This window comes from Pistacia vera, unplaced genomic scaffold (genome assembly GCF_008641045.1).
Source record: "Pistacia vera cultivar Batoury unplaced genomic scaffold, PisVer_v2 Contig230, whole genome shotgun sequence".
Lineage (NCBI taxonomy): Eukaryota > Viridiplantae > Streptophyta > Magnoliopsida > Sapindales > Anacardiaceae > Pistacia > Pistacia vera.
The window spans coordinates 230,763-252,130 of record NW_022196036.1 but is presented as its reverse complement, the minus strand read 5'-3'; the positions used below and the strand labels follow the sequence as shown (position 1 = coordinate 252,130).

Here is a 21,368-nt window from a genome sequence, read left to right as displayed (position 1 = left end):
AATCAGAGAAACATGGAAAGCCACGAATTCTTTGAAAGTTGATTGTTTGACAGTTACATCCAATGCCAATCCTTTAGCACTAACCAGTGAAGGACGAAGGCCTCACCATTCTTCAGGAATTCTCAAATAATATATTCAAATCTCTAAATAGTAAGTTAACAGTGATGGATGGAGCATGAAGAATTCTTCCATGGCGGGTTGAAAGTCATTGCCATGACTGAACTTCAGTAAATCCGCAATAAGTTAAGAGTAACTTCAGAGCCTCACGTTGATCTTCTTTGTACAAATGCATATTCGCAGGGAGATGACTCCAATCGGCAGTAAATCTAGTCAACGAGAAAGAAATAACATTACAACCCACGTACACAAACCATTCCAGAGACGGAAGTCTCAAGCTTAATCTCCTTTAAACGATGACAGTTAACCAACCACAAACATTTCAGCATCGACGGAGAAATGTTCAAAGTTTCCAACATGCAGCCTCCCTTCAATCTCAGTTACCGAAGAAATGTCAATTATGGATGCGTTTATAAACATTTTAAATTTTAAACAATTATTGTTAAAATACTTATAAATGACTGATAATTAGTTGATGTTTTTGATAAAATGTAGCTTATAAGTACATTTTATTATAAAATTACTAAAAAATGTATTACATTAAATAAGGGTATACTATAAAATTTTAAAATTAAACAAGGATAATGTAGTAATATACTTGATCAAACTAGCTTATAAACAGAGTGCTTATAAGCAAGAAAAAAAAAATACCTCCCCCCAATTTATTTTTTTTTGCTTATAAGTTCAAAAAAGTTACAAACAAACATGTCAGCTTAATTTTAAAGCTTATAAGCTAGTTTGACTAGCTTATAAGCTTAGACAAACACCCCTTATGTTCGGAATCAGTAAATTTAGTTTCGTCGAAGTTTTATACGGCAATCCGCGGCGCCAGTGAGAACCGCCGAGCGTCAACCCGACGACAAAACAAAGGTCCAACTCTTCAATCCTGTCAACAGTAAGTTGCAAGCATTTGGCAATTACACGAACTTGTGTGATAATAGAGAACAATATATGCAAATTAGTTAAACCCAAGGGGTTGGCCTTCGCGATTAAGCAGCTTTGCTCCATTTCTTGAAATTTTAGGTTCAAACTTGGGATCACTTACTATAATAGCATTATAATTTACCTAATCTTTCAGCTTATATGATGTAAACCCTAAAGATTAATTGAGGTTCACGCAACCTTAACTCGAATACCCTGGTTATCAAGAAAAAAAATATATATATTTATATATATTAAAGTTGGATAGAGTTAAACATAAAAAATAAAGGAGATGAGCGTTTATATGACAATGGATCAAGTTTAATTTAATAATGAAAGGTTCAATGACTCAATTGTCTAATTTTTATTTTTCAAATTATATTTAATTTTTAATTATATTATTGAAATTTTGAGTACAAATTATTTAGTTGCTAATTACGGTAATTTGGTTAATTTCAAAATAATTGAAACATTGAAAGGTTCACTGACCAAATTGTCATTGTAATACAGTAGGTAATACATTTAGGAGGCATTTGGTTCAGGAATATTAGATTACTGGGAATATTGGATTACTGGAAAGATAGATTACCTTGGAAGATTACTGGAAATCTTTAAGAAAATGTGTTTGGTTAGTTGATGGGTATGTTATATTAATATGGTTGGTTATGGGAAATAAATTGGTGGGTGTGTTATTTAAATTACTAAATTGTCCCCTTTACAAATATTAATATAATATTATTTTTATTATTAATTTTTGAATAATTTTTTTAACCCCCAATATTTCAGATTTAGTTAAAACACCACTGCTTATATAAAACTTTAATTTATTACGAAATCAACCCCACCTCTTGCCGCCGCCTGCCGCCACCGCAGACCACCGTCGGAAGTCTTCGAAAGTTCCCATCAACAACTCACCGTGACCAAGAGGCTTCGATATGGCTGTTTCCGGCCATTGGGATCTGGCCATTATTGGCCAGATCTATTTTGGCCGGAATAGATCTGGCCATTAACAGCCAAGTCCGTGGCCGTTAACGGCCAGATCTTGCCCAGATCTGGCCGCTAATGGCCAAGGATCTGGCCTGATATGGTCGTTTTTTGCCATCAATATGGCCGGAAACGGCCATAGCTGTCTCCCGGAGCCTCCCACCGAAACTTGTTCTTTTTTAGGGACTCCGGCGAGTTTTCGGCAGCGGTCCGTGGTGGTTGGCCGCTGCCGGCCGTGGTGGCTGGGTGGCAGTGGTGGTGGTGGCTGAGTTGGAGTGGTGGTGGTGGCTGAGTGACAATGGTCTGTAAATTGTTTTAAATACAAGGACATTATTGTCTAAAATTTTAGTTAAACAAGGGTAAAATTGAAATAGGATATTAATGTAAATTTATTTTAAAATGAGGGCATTATTGTCCAAAATTTTCATTAATAAGGGATAAAATTGTAACAAAAAAAGATAACCCTAGTAATCTCATAATACCTAATTAGATTACCTCCAATATTACCAATTGTAACTACTATTGATATTTAAAAATTATCAAAATCTTATATTACTTGACAACCAAATGTGATAATTAAGTAATATAATATGACATTACCGCCAACCAAACTCCCCATTACAAGTCACAATAACAACATAATAATGGGTGCGTTTGGTTTAGTATTTTGGATAGGATTTTAGGGATAGTATTGAGTTGTTGGATATGGGAGTATTATGAGTTAAATTTTAAAAATTTGTAAAAAAGCCCTTAGGTTTACTAATTTAACTAAAGACCCTAACATATAAAATGACAAAAACACCCCCACCACCTTCAATGTCAGATTCCGGCCACCACCGCTGGAATCTGGCCGGAAAATTTCGTTACGGCACAGACTAGTCGGATCTGTGCCGTAACACGTCGTTATGGCCTTTTTCGGCCAGATCCATGGTAGATCTGGCCGGAAAAGACCAGATCTACGGTCTGTTATGGCCGTCAATGGCCGAAAAAGGCCAAACGAGGGCCATCTTTGGCTGTCAGCGACGGCCAAAGATGTGGCCGTCGTTGACCGTCAACGACGGTCAGATCTGGCCTTTTCCGGCCAGATCCGTGGTGGATCTAGCCGGAAAAGGCCACAGCGGTGAATTCCGGCCATTTCTGGTGGAAAGTTAGGCCGTTGTACAGATTCCGGCTATCACCGACGATGGTTGCCGGAATCTGACAAGTTGGGTTGATAGGGGTGTTTTTGTTAATTTTTAAACTTTTTTTTCAAGGGGTATTTAGTGAAATTAATAACCTTATGGGGTTAAAAGTAATTAAAAAAATAGAGTAATATTTTTAGAATATTGTACCAAACATTATTTGAAGAATAAGATCCAGAATAGGGATAAAAATATTAAACCAAACATGCAGAATATTTTTTTTAAGGTACTTTCCCGCTTCAGTCCACGTGGATGTCCTTAAACATTAGTGAAAGCGACTGATGGCGATTTGTACTAAAAGTCTTTGTCTGCGTAAGTCACTACAACCCACTTCTGTGTCGACCGAGATTATTTCCATTCTTCGTTCTATATAATTCCTGCATCCATTCCTCTTTTTATAATCTTATTCATTTGCGTTTTTCATTTTAACTATAATCTTGTTCTTCTTCGCAGTTCTTCGTGTGTTCTTCTTCACATTAGACGCCTGTTTGTAAGACTTCTATCCATTCCTCTGTTTATGATCATTCATTTTCATTGTGTGTGTGTGTGTGTTTTTTTTTTTTTTTTTTTAAATTTCAGAATGCTTTTGATTCCTTAAAGTTATAGTTTTATCTAGAATCTTGTTCTTCTTCGTAGTTCTCACTGTTTGTTATATCCCTATCCATTCCTCTGTTTATGATCAATTCATTTTCATTTGTGTTTTTTTTTTTTTTTCAAAATTTTCAGAATGCTTTTGATTCCTTAGTTATAGTTTTAACTAGACTTGTTCTTCTTCGCACTTCTTGTTCTTCCACGAACTTCCTCAATAGAAGGAACAGCAGTTAAAAGAGCATCATCCTCAACCTGCTCTGGAATCACCTGACAGAAACCAGCAACACCTGAAGAACCCCGCGAAGGATACAGATCTTGATAATTATGAACATCATTAATCAGAAGAAATTTCACCATCAATATTCAAATACAAGGGGTATTTTATTGAAGGATTTATTAAGTTATTACTCAATATAGAATATTTGAAATTCATTCGTAAGACGCCTTGTTTGTAATTCCTCTATCCATTGCTCTTTTTATTATTTATGATCCTATTCGTTTTTCTCCAGATTTTCAGAATGCTTCTGCTGCATATTTGATTTGTTCAAGATATGGTTTTAACTAGAATCTTAATTTCTTGTTGATGGTTAATTCTCTTTCTTGATTCGATAATAGTTTTTATTAGAATCTTCTTTTTTTTTTTTGTGTTTTTTTTTGGTGTTTAAGGTCTAATTTTTTGTCCATTCCTCTTAGTTATAGCCCAAAATCAAATGAATTGGATCGGGTCCTGTTCAATCTAAGGGTTGCATATCGAAGGAGAGACAACGTGTTTCTTATTTCAGACAATGTAAACAGAATTATGCATTGGGATGTATCAGTCCGGGAAGTTTTGAAATTTGTGCCAGGATTAAATCGCGATGAGCAAAGCTAGAATACTTCACGAGTTTGTGGATACAGAGAACTATAGTCTAGAAATGGAAGAGAAATTGGGATGATTTCATGGAGACAAGTGTTTTTGTCATAGAAGACATGCCTGCACTGATGTTTAATCTAAAAATAGTCTTGAAGATGGATGATCCGATTATTCGTGTTGTTTCGATAGTGTATATGCGTATTTGGACCCCAGAAAAAGGCTTAGAAGAGCTGCAATGGATGTATGCGAACTACCCATGACACCAATGGTGTTGAAATACTGCAGAGGCTATCTTAAAAGTTGAGTTGGAGTTGAGACTTCAATAATAAGGAATTCAATATACCGTCTCAAATTCTTCACCTAACATTTTGTTTTCTGAGCTTTCTTGTTTAATATGTTAGTATATTATACATATCATTATTATTTCTTTTTAGAGGGTTGTATTTTTTCGTCTCAATTTTGATATTCAAAACCAAAAAAACCCACAGGCCAGAATTCAAGTGCCCCAATAACTCCGATGAACTATTGGGCTTATCTGTAACCTACAAAGAACATACAAAAATTAGGTTGGAAAACAAGCACGAAATGAAAGCCATTTTCTAATTCCAAACCAAAAGGTCAAATGAAAATCTGTGTGAAAGTTGGATGCATAAATTGGTGGGTATGTTATTATTAATTTTTGAATAATTTCTTTTAACCCCCAATATTTCAGATTTAGCTAAAACACTCCGCTTATATAGAACTTTAATTTATAACAAAATCAGCCCCACCACCTTGTCATCACCTACCACCACCGCAAACCACCGCCGGAAGTTGCCTTAAGTCGCCATGAGTAGCCCACGGTGACCGGAAGGCTTCAATATGGCCATTTTTTGTCATATTGATGGCCGAAAATGGCCATATCAGACTAGATCTGGTCGTTAACAACCATGGATCTAGCTGTTAGATCTAGTCTGATATGGCTGTTTTCAGCCATCAATATGGCTAGAAACGACCATATCGAAGCCTCCCAATGACTCTCGGTCATTTTCAGCGACTCGACGACTTTCTAGCAGCGGTCCGCGGTGATTGGCCCGCTATTGGCGATGATGGCGGGATGGTGGTGGTGGTCTGTAATTTGTTTTAAATATAGGGAATTATTGTTCAAAAACTTAATTAAACAAAGGTAAAATTGTAATGGTGGATTAATGTAAATTGATTTTAAGATAAGGGCATTACTGTCCAAAAATTTTATTAATAAGGGATAGAATTGTAACAAAAATAAGATTACCTTGGTAATCTAATAATACCTTAAAAAATAGAGGTAATCAGATTACCTCCAATATTATCAACAGTAACTACAATTGGTATTGGAAGATTACCGGAATTTTATATTACTTGACAACCAAACGTGGTAATCAAAGTAATATAAAATAACATAACCCCAGTAATCTGATATTACCCCAGCCAAACACCCCCGAGAGTCATGTAACTTCTTTACTATAAGAGACATACCAATTGAGAGAGTTGCTTTGTACATTGTCCCAATTTGTCCCATCCCAACGACACTATCTTTGCCAAAATTATTTGTTGCCCTACTAATATACTCCAAAAAACTCAGCCTTAGAATCGATCTCTCCAACGTAGCTGCCTGTGTATTGTTAAGATTATAATCTAAAATCTAGACGAGAATAAACAACCAACTACAATAGAAAATGAACAATAGATTCAAAACAGACTTCAACAAAAATAAGAGACACAAGGATATATAGTGGTTCGACACTCAAAGCCTACATCCATTCTCCAAGGCAAAGAAGGATTTCATTCAATCACCAAGGTTAAATGATTACAGAGTATATGTTAACCTCAATATGAAACAATCAAGAAAAATCACTCATGAAACCCTAGCCTCCCTTGTTGTTTTACCTATGCCCTTTGTAAACCCAAAAGCAAGAATTTATACAATAAGAGATAACCCCTTTGATCAACCTCTACCTCGATTTATATTTTCTTCTAGTAGTGAGATGATAATCACACTCAATCTTGTCATTCATTTTCATCACCATGAACCAAGAAAAAAAGGAAGGGAGAGTGTTCTTTTAGTTGAGCAAAGTGACACGAAGCAAAACAAAATAAAAGTGATACTCCTACTCAAAACGGCGTCACTTTTCATATTTGGGTTTCTTTGACTTTTCAACGTCTGCCGATGTGGCTAAGCAAATGCTACATCACCACATGTATAAACCAACTTTTTATAAGTTTTGAAGTGTAGACAACCATCAAAATCAAGCTAAAGCTTAACTCTAGCTTCATAAGCAATGTGAAATCGATAGTTAAGATGCCAATTTGTTGTCAAATTTATGCAGAGAAAAACTAAGCTCAAGAAAAAGTCATTTCACTTGACAAACACTACATACAAACTAAAGGTGGAAAATTAGCCTGCCCGACCCAACTTGGCTCGGCTCGTGGCGGGTTAAGCCAAATTACGGGCCAGGCCTAACCCAGCCCTCCATTATTGACGGGTCAGGTTAGACTCGCCCCTTTGGCCAGACGGGTTGGCCTAGCTCGGCCTGTCAACTCTAACTTGATAGGTTTTCGTGCGGGTCGGCTTGGAATTTTTTTATTTTTTTTCTTTTGTGTAATTTTTTTTAGCTAATTTTTCAAATATCACTAATTCAATTAAATTAATTTTTTTGTTAACATTTCAAATATTAATTCAATTTTAATACATTTAAATTGTAATATAAGAAAAATTAGATTTATTCATTTATCAAAATCAGTAATGATATGAGAAAAGTCAATTATACCCTCATATATTATTTTCTATGATATTGATTATTATGAAATGGTCTGAAAATATATAAAATAATAAAATTTCAAGAAATAAATTAAAATCTATTTAAATTAATTGATTTTACTCTGATTTGTATTCTAGCATGGCTAATTACTCTCCTTATTTCCTTTTTAGTAAGACATTGTATAATTAATATAATCTCTTCCATATTGATTTTGAGATTTAATATTTTATTGTTATCATATAATTAATATTTTATTATCAAAGTAAAAACAAAATCATTTTTTGACCAAAGAACATGGAAAAAAAATTAGGCAAATATAAAAGGTTAGGCTTAGGTTCTCTCTTGATTTTTTACTTTTTTTGTTTTGTCCTTATGTGTTTGGGCATTTGAGTTATTTGACACTTGTTTATCTCTCAATGGCTATTTATATTTTTTAAGGTCTCTGTTGACTTTTACGTTAGTAATAAAATAGATTTACATTTATACCATCTATAAAGTTAAGTTAAGCGGTCTTATACCGTTTATTGTCCTATTTTTGTCTTTTAATAAACTTGTACCCCTTTTAATTGTTTTTATGAACATATGTCCTTTTTTGATTTTTTCCCTTCATAAAATCATATAAAACATCATCAAATACACTTTTCAGAATATCCAAATTACCCTTAATATTAATTATTTAAAAAGAGGTATTTTATGTCTTTTAACATTTCTAATTAAATTTGTTTAACAAATTCTCTTTAAGGAGGTAAGTGACAATTTTTGAAATGTGAAGGGAGGTGAGAGATGATTATTTATCCCTTTGGAGGTGTGAGTGACTGAAACCCAAACCTTAACGGACATAAGCGATATTAAGCCTTTTTTTATATGTCAATAACGACACTAAGCAAGACCTTAGTTGAAAATGATATATATTTGCTGTCAAAACAACTTAAAACACAAATTTACGGATTTGTGTTTTTATTTTTATTTTTATATATATAATAGCCTGTTTTTAAACCCCCAACCCACCGAGTTGGGGGTTTTCAACTTGCGGGTCAACCCGACAAGTTGGCCGTTGGGTTGCCAACGGTTGACCCCAATGGGTTGAAAACCCCTAACCCGACGGGTTGGATGGGTTTTGAAAAAAAATTAAATAACGTGTCGAGTCATTGGGTTGGCCTAAGAAAGTCTAGCTTGCCCAACGGGGTATACTTGGGTCGGGTTGACCTGGGTTGAGACAGGCCAGGTTAGGGTTGGCCCGCTTAACCCAGCCAATTTGTTCCACCTCTAATACAAACAACTCTTAAAACCCTAAAGTTTTACGTTATCATACAAAAACCCCAACACATATCAAACATTCAAATCATGTCCCTCGACCCATAACCTTCCCCTTCTTCCCAAAGCAGCCGCGATTGGTTCTTCCCTTCACACTCCTTCGTTCACTCCTCTCATCAGTCCATGCCGAAATACCAAAAACACCCTCGTCAATTCTCCAAGAATACTAGATTGTCCCAGCCACGTCAGCACGATTTGAAACCCCCCAGAAGACCCTTGTTTCGCTCTGTTTCGTCCTCCAACTACTTTAGAGACTCCAACTATTCAAGGGTTAAAAAAAAGAGCGTTGCACTCCACGCGCCACGTAGAGCAACTGCCGAAACCCGAAGAAATCGACGCCAAATCAGACTGAAATGCTAGCATTTTGGATGAAAAAACCGGCAAGAAGAATGTTGGGTTTTCGGGTCAACAGGTGAAGGTCCGATGGCATATGGCGATTTGCTTAGCGGTAGGTGTGGGTTTTGTGTGTAAAATTCTTGAAAGTTTTGGGCCATCTTGTAATTTTGTTTGAAAGATGAAATTTTTAGATTGAATTAATATTGTTTGAAATAATTGCAGGTTGTGCTCACAGCTTTGACTTTAAGTAAATAAATTGCAGGAAAAAATTATTTATTTATTTTTGTTCATTTTTAATTTTAAATTTGGTTGAATTTATGAATCAAAGTTATGGCGGTTAATTTAGTTGGCCAGCGTTTCTTTCGAGTGTTTGTTCTGTTGATTGATCTTGTTGTATTACAAATCTTGAATATAAATGAAGTGTCACATTTCTTTCTTTCTATTCATGTCCTCTTTTTCATTTACATGAAGAATACTTTAAGCTTCTTCTCTGCATGGCCACATGGGTTTTCTATTGATTTATCCAATTTTGAAGCTTTTTATGTTGAACTCTCACCCTGAAGTTTTGAAAAAAGTTTCAAAACGATGCCGTTCGGTTCAGAACCCGCCGCCAGTCTCCTCCTTCCTCAACCGGCCGGGATTGTTTGTTTGTAATTGAGTGAAAGATACTTTTTCATTAATCGGAAAATAAATAAATAATACTAAATTCTCAATTTCTTCTTACAAATTTTATCTCATAACAAACAGCTCGCAATTGATTGGTCAAAATTTATTATATGAGTCAATTGATCGGTCAAAATTTATTATATGAGATCTAAGTGAGATCTATTACGAGCAGAACAATTACAAACTATCACATCGAGATTGTGAGAGAAAATATATGAGAAGAGATTGTGTGTGTAGTATTTTCTTAAAAACCCAATCAATATACAATTTCGATGTAACAGTTAACAATTGGTCAATTATAATTTATCAAGTGAGATATATTATAAGCAATACGAATTGACGTATCGAGTTATGAGGAAGTTTGTGAAAAAAAGTTGTGCGTATAGAATTTTCCCAAAATTCCAGTCTGTATCAGCTATATATATAGCTAAGTTAGTTATAACTGACCATAGAGTAATGCTACATTTACACCACCTATTACACAATTTTCATTACACTATGATATAACATATCTCACATCCACACAAATTTTTAATTTTTTAATTTTTAATATTATAATAAAATAATTATTAGTAAAATGGTGATAGTGTAATGAAAATGATGTAATGGCTGGTGTAAATGTAGTATTACTCCGACCATAACACATAACAATAATAGAAAACTAACTAATAAAGTAACAAATTCTAATTATGACTTAATATTCTCTCTCCGAAAATGATAGAGCCACCGAAGGTTGCATGTCTAATCTGTGTATTGAATGACGTAATAAAATCCTGACCGTTGATTAATATTAATTGATAATGAATCAACGATTAAGAGTTTGTCACGTCATTGGGTACACAGATTCGGTGTGCAACCTTCGGTGGGTGTAGCGTTACTCTATTGTCCCCTTCACAACTCCTTCATTCACTCCTCACCGAAATACCAAAAACGCCCTCGTGGATTCTCCACAAATCCTGGACTGTCACTGTTACGGTCAACCCCATTTGAAACCCCCCAAAAACGCTGTCATTTTTTCGCTCCGTTTCTTCCTCCGACTCTTCCTTCATGTACTCCAACTATGCCAGGCTTCGAAAAAGAGCGTCGTATTCCGAGCGCCCAGCGGAGCCGCCGAAACGTGAAGAAATCGCTGCTGTTTCGGATGGAAACGCTGGCATTTCGGGTGAAAAAACCGGTGAGGAGAATGCTTGGTTTTCAGGTCCACGGGTCAAGGTCCGGTGGCTTGTGGTGATTTGCTTGGCGGTAGGTGTGGGCTCGGTTTGTAAACTATTGAAAGTTTAGGGCGTTTTGGTAGTTCTGTTGAAAGATGAAATATTTAGGTTGAATTAATGTTGCTTGATGTAGTGCAGATTGTGATCGCATCTTTTAGTTCTTTGGTGCACAAGAATTTCTCTTTACAGGTAAGATTTATTTATTCTTTTTTTAAGATTCATAAGGAAGACTCATAATATTTCAAGATTCTCGACGGACACGTGTTAATATAATTCTTTACGTTTAACGTAATTATGAATAAATGATTTGGTTATATTTATGAATCAAATTTCGTATATATATATAAAAAAGGAGAAAGTCATTTCCTCATAGGTACATTATAATTATTTAGTATGTTGAGTTGACTATATATATCAAAACCGATTTTTGTTATATTTCTTTTTTTCTTTAATTTGTTGTCAGTTGAAATCAATCGATGCTATAATATTGATTACTAGAAATAATAATTAATAAACATAAGAGTCTAGGTTATATATTATTTGACTTACCAACAGTATATTTCCAGGTCTTGATGGAGCCTTCCTTGTCCCACTCTCCTTCATGCTAATCAACTCCCTTTACATTGTTAGAAGCTATATTGGGAAGATGGTGGGATTGGATTTTGAAAATGTGGTAATATTTCTCAGCAGGTGCCTGGATTTCTAAATCAACCTCAAGCTTTCCACTTTGAGCCATCTTTCTCTGTTGACAATTTTAATCTTCAAAAACAATATTGGGAGAATAAATAGAACGAGTGATATGATAAACGATAGATTGGCCTTCCCTTTATATTGATGTTTGTGGGTCAGGAATATTGTAATGCCTTATCCTCTAACATTAATGTTTATTAATTACAATTTAAACACGTATCATGCCCATCGCTTGATTTAATTTCCAAATTGCAATTTCTACATATTTTATACAACAAAATCTGCTCCCGTATCTATATAACGTCCCACTCAAAACGATTTGTAATCTGTTTAAATCTACTGCCGACACTTTCTGTTCTCTCTATCCATAAAACCATCTAATATATTTAATTTTGTGGGTCTCACAAACCTATCAAATAAATTGAATCTCAATTTCAAGCAATTATGTCAGAGATCATGTTTCTGCATTTAGAAGGCTGGTTGAGATAATGATTTGGAGCATATATCAATAGAGTGTCTAGGTTAGTTTGTATACACTTTTACTAATTTTTGTAGTCCATTGAAGACCCTACAAGCCCAAAAGATTAGGTAATTAAGTTACAATATTATTGTGATAGGTGACCTCAATGTTTGAACCCAGAAACTCAAAAAATAAAGCAAACCTCTTTGATCGTCAGGCTAACCCCTTAGAGTTATCTAATACAGTAGAACCTCTCTATAGTGATACTTTATATAGGAATAACCTGCATGTACATGTATTATGAGTTTTTGTTGAGTTTAATAAATGAGTTTGAAATTGGAAGATTAAATTTCTATATTTTGATGTAGGTTTTGATTTAATCTTATTCATGTTGAGGTATGGGTTAATTAGTTATTGTTTTAAGTTGGGTTTGATAAATTTTGGTTAGTTATTGAGTTAATTTTGAATGGTTTAAAGAATTGATAAAACCCTACGCTGTAGAGATTTTGGGATTATACAACGTTTTCATAATATAAAAAAATCGTCGAGGACAATTATAGAATTGATAATTTGATATGTTTAACTTTTAAAATTACATTTTTATGCTTATTACTTTTATATATATTTTATTATAAATTTTGATATTTTGAACCCACTGACTCAAAATTCTAGTTACGTCCCTGCCTAGACACCTTGGTTACCAAGGGAAAAAAAAAATTATTTATATATATATATAAACATAAAAATAAAGGAAATGAGCGTTTACATGACAATGGACCAAGTTTAATTTAAAATGAAAGGTTCGATGACTCAATTGTCTAATTTTTATTTTTCAAATTATATTATTGAAATTTTGAGTACAAATTATTAAGTTGCCAATTAGGGTAATTTGGTTAATTCCAAAATAATTGGAACATTGAAAGGTTCATTGTCCACATTGCCATTGTAATACGGTAGGTAATCCATTTTCAAATCACAATCACAGCAGAATAATATTTTTTTAAATAGTGTAATAAAAGAAAGTCAAAGAAACTCTACTGAACAGCATCTACTGAACAGTGCAATTTCACAAGAAGACAACATTCCCGAAGAATGCTTCTATAAACACTGCATATTCGTAACGAAAGAAATACCTCTTTATAATCTTATTCATCTGCGTTTTTCGTTTTAACTATAATCTTGTTCTTCTTCGCTGTTCTTCGTCTGTTCTTCTTCAAATAAGACGCCCTTTTTGTAAGATATTCATTTTCATTTGTCCTTTTTTTTTTTTTTTTTAAAATTTAGAATGCTTTTGATTCCTTAAAGTTATAGTTTTAACTAGAATCTTGTTCTTCTTCGTAGTTCTCCCTGTTTGTAAGACCTTTATCCATTCCTCTGTTTATGATCAATTCATTTTCATTTGTGTTCTTTTTTTTTTTTTAAAAAAAAATTTCAGAATGCTTTTGATTCCGTAAAGTTATAGTTTTAACTAGACTTGTTCTTCTTTGCAGTTCTTCTTCGCCCTTCTTGTTCTTCCACGAACTTCCTCAAAAGAAGGAACAGTAGTTAAAAGAGCATCATCCTCAACCTGCTCTGGAATCACCTCACAGAAACCAGCAACACCTGAAGAACCCCACGAAGGATACAGGTCTTGATAATTATGAACATTATTGATCAGAAGAAATTTCACCATCAATATTCAAATACAAGGGGTGTTTTATTGAAGGATTCATTAAGTTATTACTCACTATAGAATATTTGAAATTCATTCGTAAGACGCCTTGTTTGTAATACCTCTATCCATTGCTCTTTTTATTGTAAATTCTCTTTCTTGATTCGATAGTAGTTTTTATTAGAATCTTTTTTTTTTTTTTTCGGTTAAAGTCTAATTTTTTGTTCATTCCTCTTAGTTATAGCCCAAATGAATGGGGATCGGGTCCTGTTCAATCTAAGGGTTGCACACTGAAGAAGAGACAACATATTTCTTATTTCAGACGCTGTTAACACATTGATGCATTGGGATGTATCAGTCCGTGAACTTTTGAAAGATTTGTGCCAAGGATACTTAAATCGTGATGAGGCAAAAGCTAGAATAATTGAAGAATTTGTGGATACAGAGGAATATAGTCCAGAAATAAGGCGGGAAATGGAAGAGCAATTGAATTATTTCATGGGGACAAGTGTTTTTGTCATAGAAAACATTCCTGCACTGATGTTTAATCTAAAATAGTCTTGAAGATAGATGATCCGATTAGTGGCGTTGTTTTGCTAGTGTATCTGCGTATTTTGACCCCACAGGAAGGCTTAGTACTGCTGCAATGGATGTATGTGAACTACCCGTGACAGTCCAATGGTGTTGAAATGCTGCAGAGGCTATCTTAAAAGTTGAGTTGGAGTTGAGACTTCAATAATAAGGAATTGAATATACTGCCTTAAATTATTCTGAGAACATTTTGTTTTCTGAGCTTCCTTGTTTAATATGTTAGTATATTATACATATCATTATTATTTCTTTTTAGAGGGTTGTATTTTTTTATTTTTTTCATCTCAATTTTGATATTCAAAACCGAAAAAAACCCACAGGCCAGAATTCAATTACCCCAGTAACTCCAATGAACCATTGGGCTTATCTGTACCCTGCAAAGAACATACAAAAATTAGTTTGGAAAACAAGCACGAAATGAAAGCCATTTTCTAATTCCAAACCAAAAGGTCAAATGAAAATATATGTAAAAGTTGGATGAATAAATTAGTGGGTATGTTATTTAAATTACTAAATTATCTTCTTTTTAAATATTAATATAATATTATTTTTATTATTAATTTTTGAATAATTTCTTTTAACCCCCAATATTTTAGATTTAGCTAAAACACTCCACTTATATAGAACTTTAATTTATAACAAAATCACCTCCACCACCTTGTCATCACCTGCCACCACCGTAAACCACTGTTGGAAGTTGCCTGGAGTCGCCATGAGTAGCCCACGGTGACCGGGAGGCTCCAATATGGCCATTTTTTGCCATATTGATGGCCGAAAATGGCCATATCGGACTAGATCTGGTCGTTAACGACCATGGATCTTGCTGTTAGATCTAGTCCGATATGGTCGTTTTCGGCCATCAATATGGCTAGAAATGACCATATCGAAGCCTCCCAATGACTCTTGGTCATTTTCAGCGACTCGACGACTTTCCAGTGGCGGTCCGCAGTGATTGGCCCGCTATTGGCGATGGTGGCTGGGTGGTAGTGGTGGTCTGTAATTTGTTTTAAATATAAGGAAATTATTATCCAAAAACTTAATTAAACAAAGGTAAAATTGTAATGGTGGATTAATGTAAAATGATTTTAAGATAAGGGCATTATTGTCCAAAATTTTTATTAATAAGGGATAGAATTGTAACAAAAATAAGATTACCTTGGTAATCTAACAATACTTAAAAAAATGGAGGTAATCAGATTACCTCTAACATTATCAACAGTAACTACTATTGGTATTGGAAGATTACCGGAATTTTATATTACTTGACAACCAAACGTGGTAATCAAAATAATATAAAATAACATAACCCCAGTAATCTGATATTACCCTAACCAAACACCCCCGAGAGTCATGTAACTTCTTTACTATAAGAGACATACCGATTGAGAGAGTTGCTTTGTACATTGTCCTAATTTTTCCCATCCCAACGACACTATCTTTGCTAAAATTATTTGTTGCCCTACTAATATACTCCAAAAAACTCAGCCTTAGAATCGATCTCTCCAACGTAGCTACCTGTGTATTGTTAAGATTATAATCTAAAATCTAGACGAGAATAAACAACCAACTACAACAAAAAATGAACAATAGATTCAAAACAGACTTCAACGAAAATAAGAGACACAAGGATATATAATGGTTCGGCACTCAAGGCCTACATCCATTCTCCAAGGCAAAGAAGGATTTCATTCAATCACCAAGGTTAATTGATTACAGAGTATATGTTAACCTCAATATGAAACAATCAAGAAAAATCACTCATGAAACCCTAGCCTCCCTTGTTGTTTTACCTCTGCCCTTTGTAAACCCAAGAGCAAGAATTTATACAATAAGAGATAACCCCTTTAATCAACCTCTACCTCGATTTATATTTTCTTCCAGTAGTGAGATGATAATCACACTCAATCTTGTCATTCATTTTCATCACCATGAACCAAGAAAAAAAGGAAGGGAGAGTGTTCTTTTAGTTGAGCAAAGTGACACGAAGCAAAACAGAATAAAAGTGATACTCTTACTCAAAACGGTGTCACTTTTCATATTTGGGTTTCTTTGACTTTTCAACGTCTGCCGATGTGGCTAAGCAAATGCTACATCACCACATGTATAAACCAACTTTTTATAAGTTTTGAAGTGTAGACAACCATCAAAATCAAGCTAAAGCTTAACTCTAGCTTCATAAGCAATGTGAAATCGATAGTTAAGATGCCAATTTGTTGTCAAATTTATGCAGAGAAAAACTAAGCTCAAGCTTAACTCTAGCTTCATAAGCAATGTGAAATCGATAGTTAAGATGCCAATTTGTTGTCAAATTTATGCAGAGAAAAACTAAGCTCAAGCTTGACAAACACTACATACAAACTAAAGGTGGAAAATTGGCCCGCCTGACTCAACTTGGCTCGGCTCGTGGCGGGTTAAGCCAAATTACGGGCCAGGCCTAACCCAGCCCTCCATTATTGACGGGTCAGGTTAGACTCGCCTCTTTGGCCAGACAGGTTGGCCTAGGTCGGCCTGCCAACCCTAACCTGATAGGTTTTCGTGCGGGTCAGCTTGGAATATTTTTATTTTTTTTTCTTTTGTGTAATTTTTTTAGCTAATTTTTCAAATATCACTAATTCAATTAAATTAATTTTTTTGTTAACATTTCAAATATTAATTCAATTTTAATACATTTAAATTGTAATATAAGAAAAATTAGATTTATTCATTTATCAAAATCAGTAATGATATGAGAAAAGTCAATTATACCCTCATATATTATTTTCTATGATATTGATTATTATGAAATGGTCTGAAAATATATAAAATAATAAAATTTCAAGAAATAAATTAAAATCTATTTAAATTAATTGATTTTACTCTGACTTGTATTCTAGCATGGCTAATTTATTACTCTGCTTATTTCCATTTTAGTAAGACATTGTATAATTAATATAATCTCTTCTATATTGATTTTGAGATTTAATATTTTATTGTTATCATATAATTAATATTTTATTATCAAAGTAAAAACAAAATCATTTTTTGACCAAAGAGCATGGAAAAAAAATTAGGCAAATATAAAAGGTTAGGCTTAGGTTCTCTCTTGATTTTTTTACATTTTTTGTTTTGTCCTTATGTGTTTGGGCATTTGAGTTATTTGACACTTGTTTATCTCTCAATGGCTACTTATATTTTTTAAGGTCTCTTTTGACTTTTACGTTAGTAATAAAATAGATTTACATTTATACCATCTATAAAGTTAAGTTAAGCGGTCTTATACCGTTTATTGTCCTATTTTTGTCTTTTAATAAACTTGTACCCCTTTTAATTGTTTTTATGAACATATGTCCTTATTTGATTTTTTCCCTTCATAAAATCATATAAAACATCATCTAATTCACTTTTCATAATATCCAAATTACTCTTAATATTAATTATTTAAAAAGAGGTATTTTATGTCTTTTAACATTTCTAATTAAATTTGTTTAACAAATTCTCTTTAAGGAGGTAAGTGACAATTTTTTAAATGTGAAGGGAGGTGAGAGATGATTTTTTATCCCTTTGGAGGTGTGAGTGACTGAAATCCAAACCTTAAGGGACATAAGCGATATTTAGCCTTTTTTTATATGTCAATAACGACACTAAGCAAGACCTTAGTTGAAAATGATATATATTTGCTGTCAAAACAACTTAAAACACAAATTTACGGATTTGGGTTTTTATTTTTTTCTATTATATAATAGCCTTTTTTTTAAACCCCCAACCACCAAGGTGGGGGTTTTCAACTCGCGGGTCAACCCGACGAGTTGGGTTGGGTTGCCAACGGTTGACCCGATGGGTGAAAACCCCAACCGACAGGTTGGACGGGTTTTGAAAAAAAATAAATAACTTGTCGGGTCATTGGGTTGGCCTAAGAAGTCTTGGTTGCCCAACGGGGTATACCTGGTCGGGTTGACCTGGGTTGAGACAGGCCAGGTTAGGGTTGACCGCTTAACCCGACCTATTTGTTTCACCTCAATACAAACAACTCTTAAAACCCTAAAGTTTTACGTTATCGTACAAAAACCCCAACACATATCAAACATTCAAATCATGTCCTCGACCCATAACCTTCCCCTTCTTCCCAAAGCAGCCGCGATTGGTTCTTCCCTTCACACTCCTTCGTTCACTCCTCTCATCAGTCCACGCCGAAATACCAAAAACACCCTCTTAAATTCTCCAAGAATACTAGATTGTCCCAACCACGTCAGCACGATTCGAAACCCCCAGAAGATTGTTTCGCTCTGTTTCATCCTCCAACTACTTAGAGACTCAACTATTTAGGGGTTAAAAAGAGCGTTGCATTCCACAGCCGTGCAGAGCAGCTACCGAAACCCGAAGAAATCGATGCCAAATCAGATCGAAATGCTGGCATTTTGGATGAAAAACCGGCAAGAAGAATGTTGGGTTTTTGGGTAACGGGTGAAGGTCCGATGGCATATGGCAATTTGCTTAGCGGTAGGTGTGGGTTTTGTGTGTAAAATTCTTGAATTTTGGGCCATCTTCTAATTTTGTTTGAAAGATGAATTTTTAGATTGAATTAATATTGTTTGAAATAATTGCAGGTTGTCTCCCAGCTTGACTTAAGTAAATAAATTGCAGGAAAAAATTATTATTATTTTTGTTCATTTTTAATTTTAAATTTGGTGAATTATGAATCAAAGTTATGGCGGTTAATTTAGTTGGCCAGCGTTTCTTTCGAGTGTTTGTTCTTGATTGATTTGTTGTATACAATCTTGAATATAAATGAAGTGTCACATTTCTTTCTTCTATTCATGTCCTTTTTCATTTACATGAAGAATACTTTAAGCTTCTTCTCTGCATGGCACATGGGTTTTCTATTGATTTATCCAATTTTGAAGCTTTTTATGTTGAACTCTCACCCTGAAGTTTTGAAAAAAGTTTCAAAACGATGCCGTTCGGTTCAAACCCGCCGCCAGTCTCCTCCTTCCTCAACCGGCCGGGATTGTTTGTTTGTAATGGTGAAAGATACTTTTCATTAATCGGAAATAAATAAATAATACTAAATTCTCAATTTCTTCTTACAAATTTTATCTCATAACAAACAGCTCGCAATTGATTGGTCAAAATATTATATGAGTCAATTGATCGGTCAAAATTTATTATTGAGATCTAAGTGAGATCTATTACGAGCAGACAATTACAAACTATCACATCGAGATTGTGAGAGAAATATTATGAGAAGGATTGTGTGTGTAGTATTTTCTTAAAAACCCAATCAATATACAATTCGATGTAACAGTTAACAATGGTCAATTATAATTTATCAAGTGAGATATATTATAAGCAATACGAATTGACGTATCGAGTTATGAGGAAGTTTGTGAAAAAAAGTTGTGCGTATAGAATTTTCCCAAAATTCCAGTATGTATCAGCTATATATATAGCTAAGTTAGTTATAACTGACCATGAGTAATGCTACATTACACCACCTATTACACAATTCATAACTATGATATAACATATCTCACATCCACACAAATTTTTAATTTTTAATTTTATATATAATAAAATAATATTAGTAAAATGGTGATAGTGTAATGAAAATGATGTAATGGCTGTGTAAATGTAGTATTACTCGACCATAACACAAACAATAATAGAAAAAACTAACTAATAAAGTAACAAATTTAATTATGACTTATATTCTCTCTCCGAAAATGATAGAGCCACGAAGGTTGCATGTCTAATCTGTGTATTGAATGACGTAATAAAATCCTGACCGTTGATAATTAATGAAATGAATCAACGATTAAGAGTTTGTCACGTCATTGGGTACAGATTCGGTGTGCAACCTTCGGTGGGTGTAGCGTTACTATATGTCCCCTTCACAACTCCTTCATTCACTCCACCGAAATACCAAAAAGCCCTCGTGGATTCTCCACAAATCCTGGACTGTCACTGTTACGGTCAACCCCATTGAAACCCCCCAAAAACGCCGTCATTTTTTCGCTCCGTTTCTTCCTCCGACCTTCCTTCATGCACTCCAACTATGCCGGGCTTCGAAAAAGAGCGTCGTATTCCGAGGCCCAGGGAGCCGCCGAAACGTGAAGAAATCGTGCTGTTTCGGATGGAAACGCTGACATTTCGGGTGAAAAAACCGGTGAGGAGAATGCTGGTTTTGGGTCCACGGGTCAAGGTCCGGTGGCTTTGGTGATTTGCTGTGGTAGGTGTGGGCTCGGTTTGTAAACTATTGAAAGTTTAGGGCGTTTTGGTAGTTCTGTTGAAAGATGAAATATTTAGGTTGAATTAATGTTGCTTGATGTAGTGAGATTGTGATCGCATCTTTTAGTTCTTTGGTGCACAGAATTTGTCTTTACAGGTAAGATTTATTTATTCATTTTTTAAGATTCATAAGGAAGACTCATAATATTTCAAGATTCTCGACGGACGCGTGTTATATAATTCTTTACGTTTAACGTAATTAGAATAAATGATTGGTTATATTATGAATCAAATTACCGGGGGTTAATTGTTGGGCATTGGTTGTGGATTTTTTTTTTTTTATGATGTTTAATAGTTTCATGAAGCTTCACGATGGTTCAGAAGTAAGAATTTGCTTTTTGTTTTCAAAACAAAGGTATTTTTGCTTTGATTGTGTAACAAAATGTTGCCTTTCTATTTTCGAGAGGGAAAATAATTTTTGAGGTAGAACCAAATATATTTTTCAATGTTGATCAACTTTTGCGCCATTCACGGCTGATCATAAGATAAAAGTGAGATGTTTCTGGCTTTTAATGGTTGAGTGATTAAATCATGTATTTTTTGTATAATTCTTTTGCTGAAAATGGATATTTTTAATCATCTGTCGTGGTATTGTTTTGCATTTGCAGGAGCAGGTGTCGAAGCGAATACTAGATTACAAGCTTGCAATTTGTCGGATTCCATCGATGTCAGTAGCTCCATATCAGATGCGAGTGACCAGCTCCCGAGCAAAGGCCTAAAAAACTTGGCTATAATTCTCTACTGACACTTTTATCAATCCG

The 21,368-nt window shown here is 34.3% G+C and overlaps 1 protein-coding gene across 1 annotated transcript; it reads left to right on the top strand.

The window, feature by feature from the left end:
- Positions 1–10,654: 10,654 nt before the first annotated feature.
- On the top strand, positions 10,655–21,338 carry LOC116131322. The gene is made up of 3 exons (XM_031416994.1): positions 10,655–10,982; positions 11,090–11,140; positions 21,216–21,338. Exons 1-3 carry the CDS (start codon positions 10,788–10,790, stop codon positions 21,324–21,326), a joined length of 357 nt encoding a protein of 118 aa, XP_031272854.1. The 5' UTR covers positions 10,655–10,787; the 3' UTR covers positions 21,327–21,338.
- Positions 21,339–21,368: the final 30 nt, after the last annotated feature.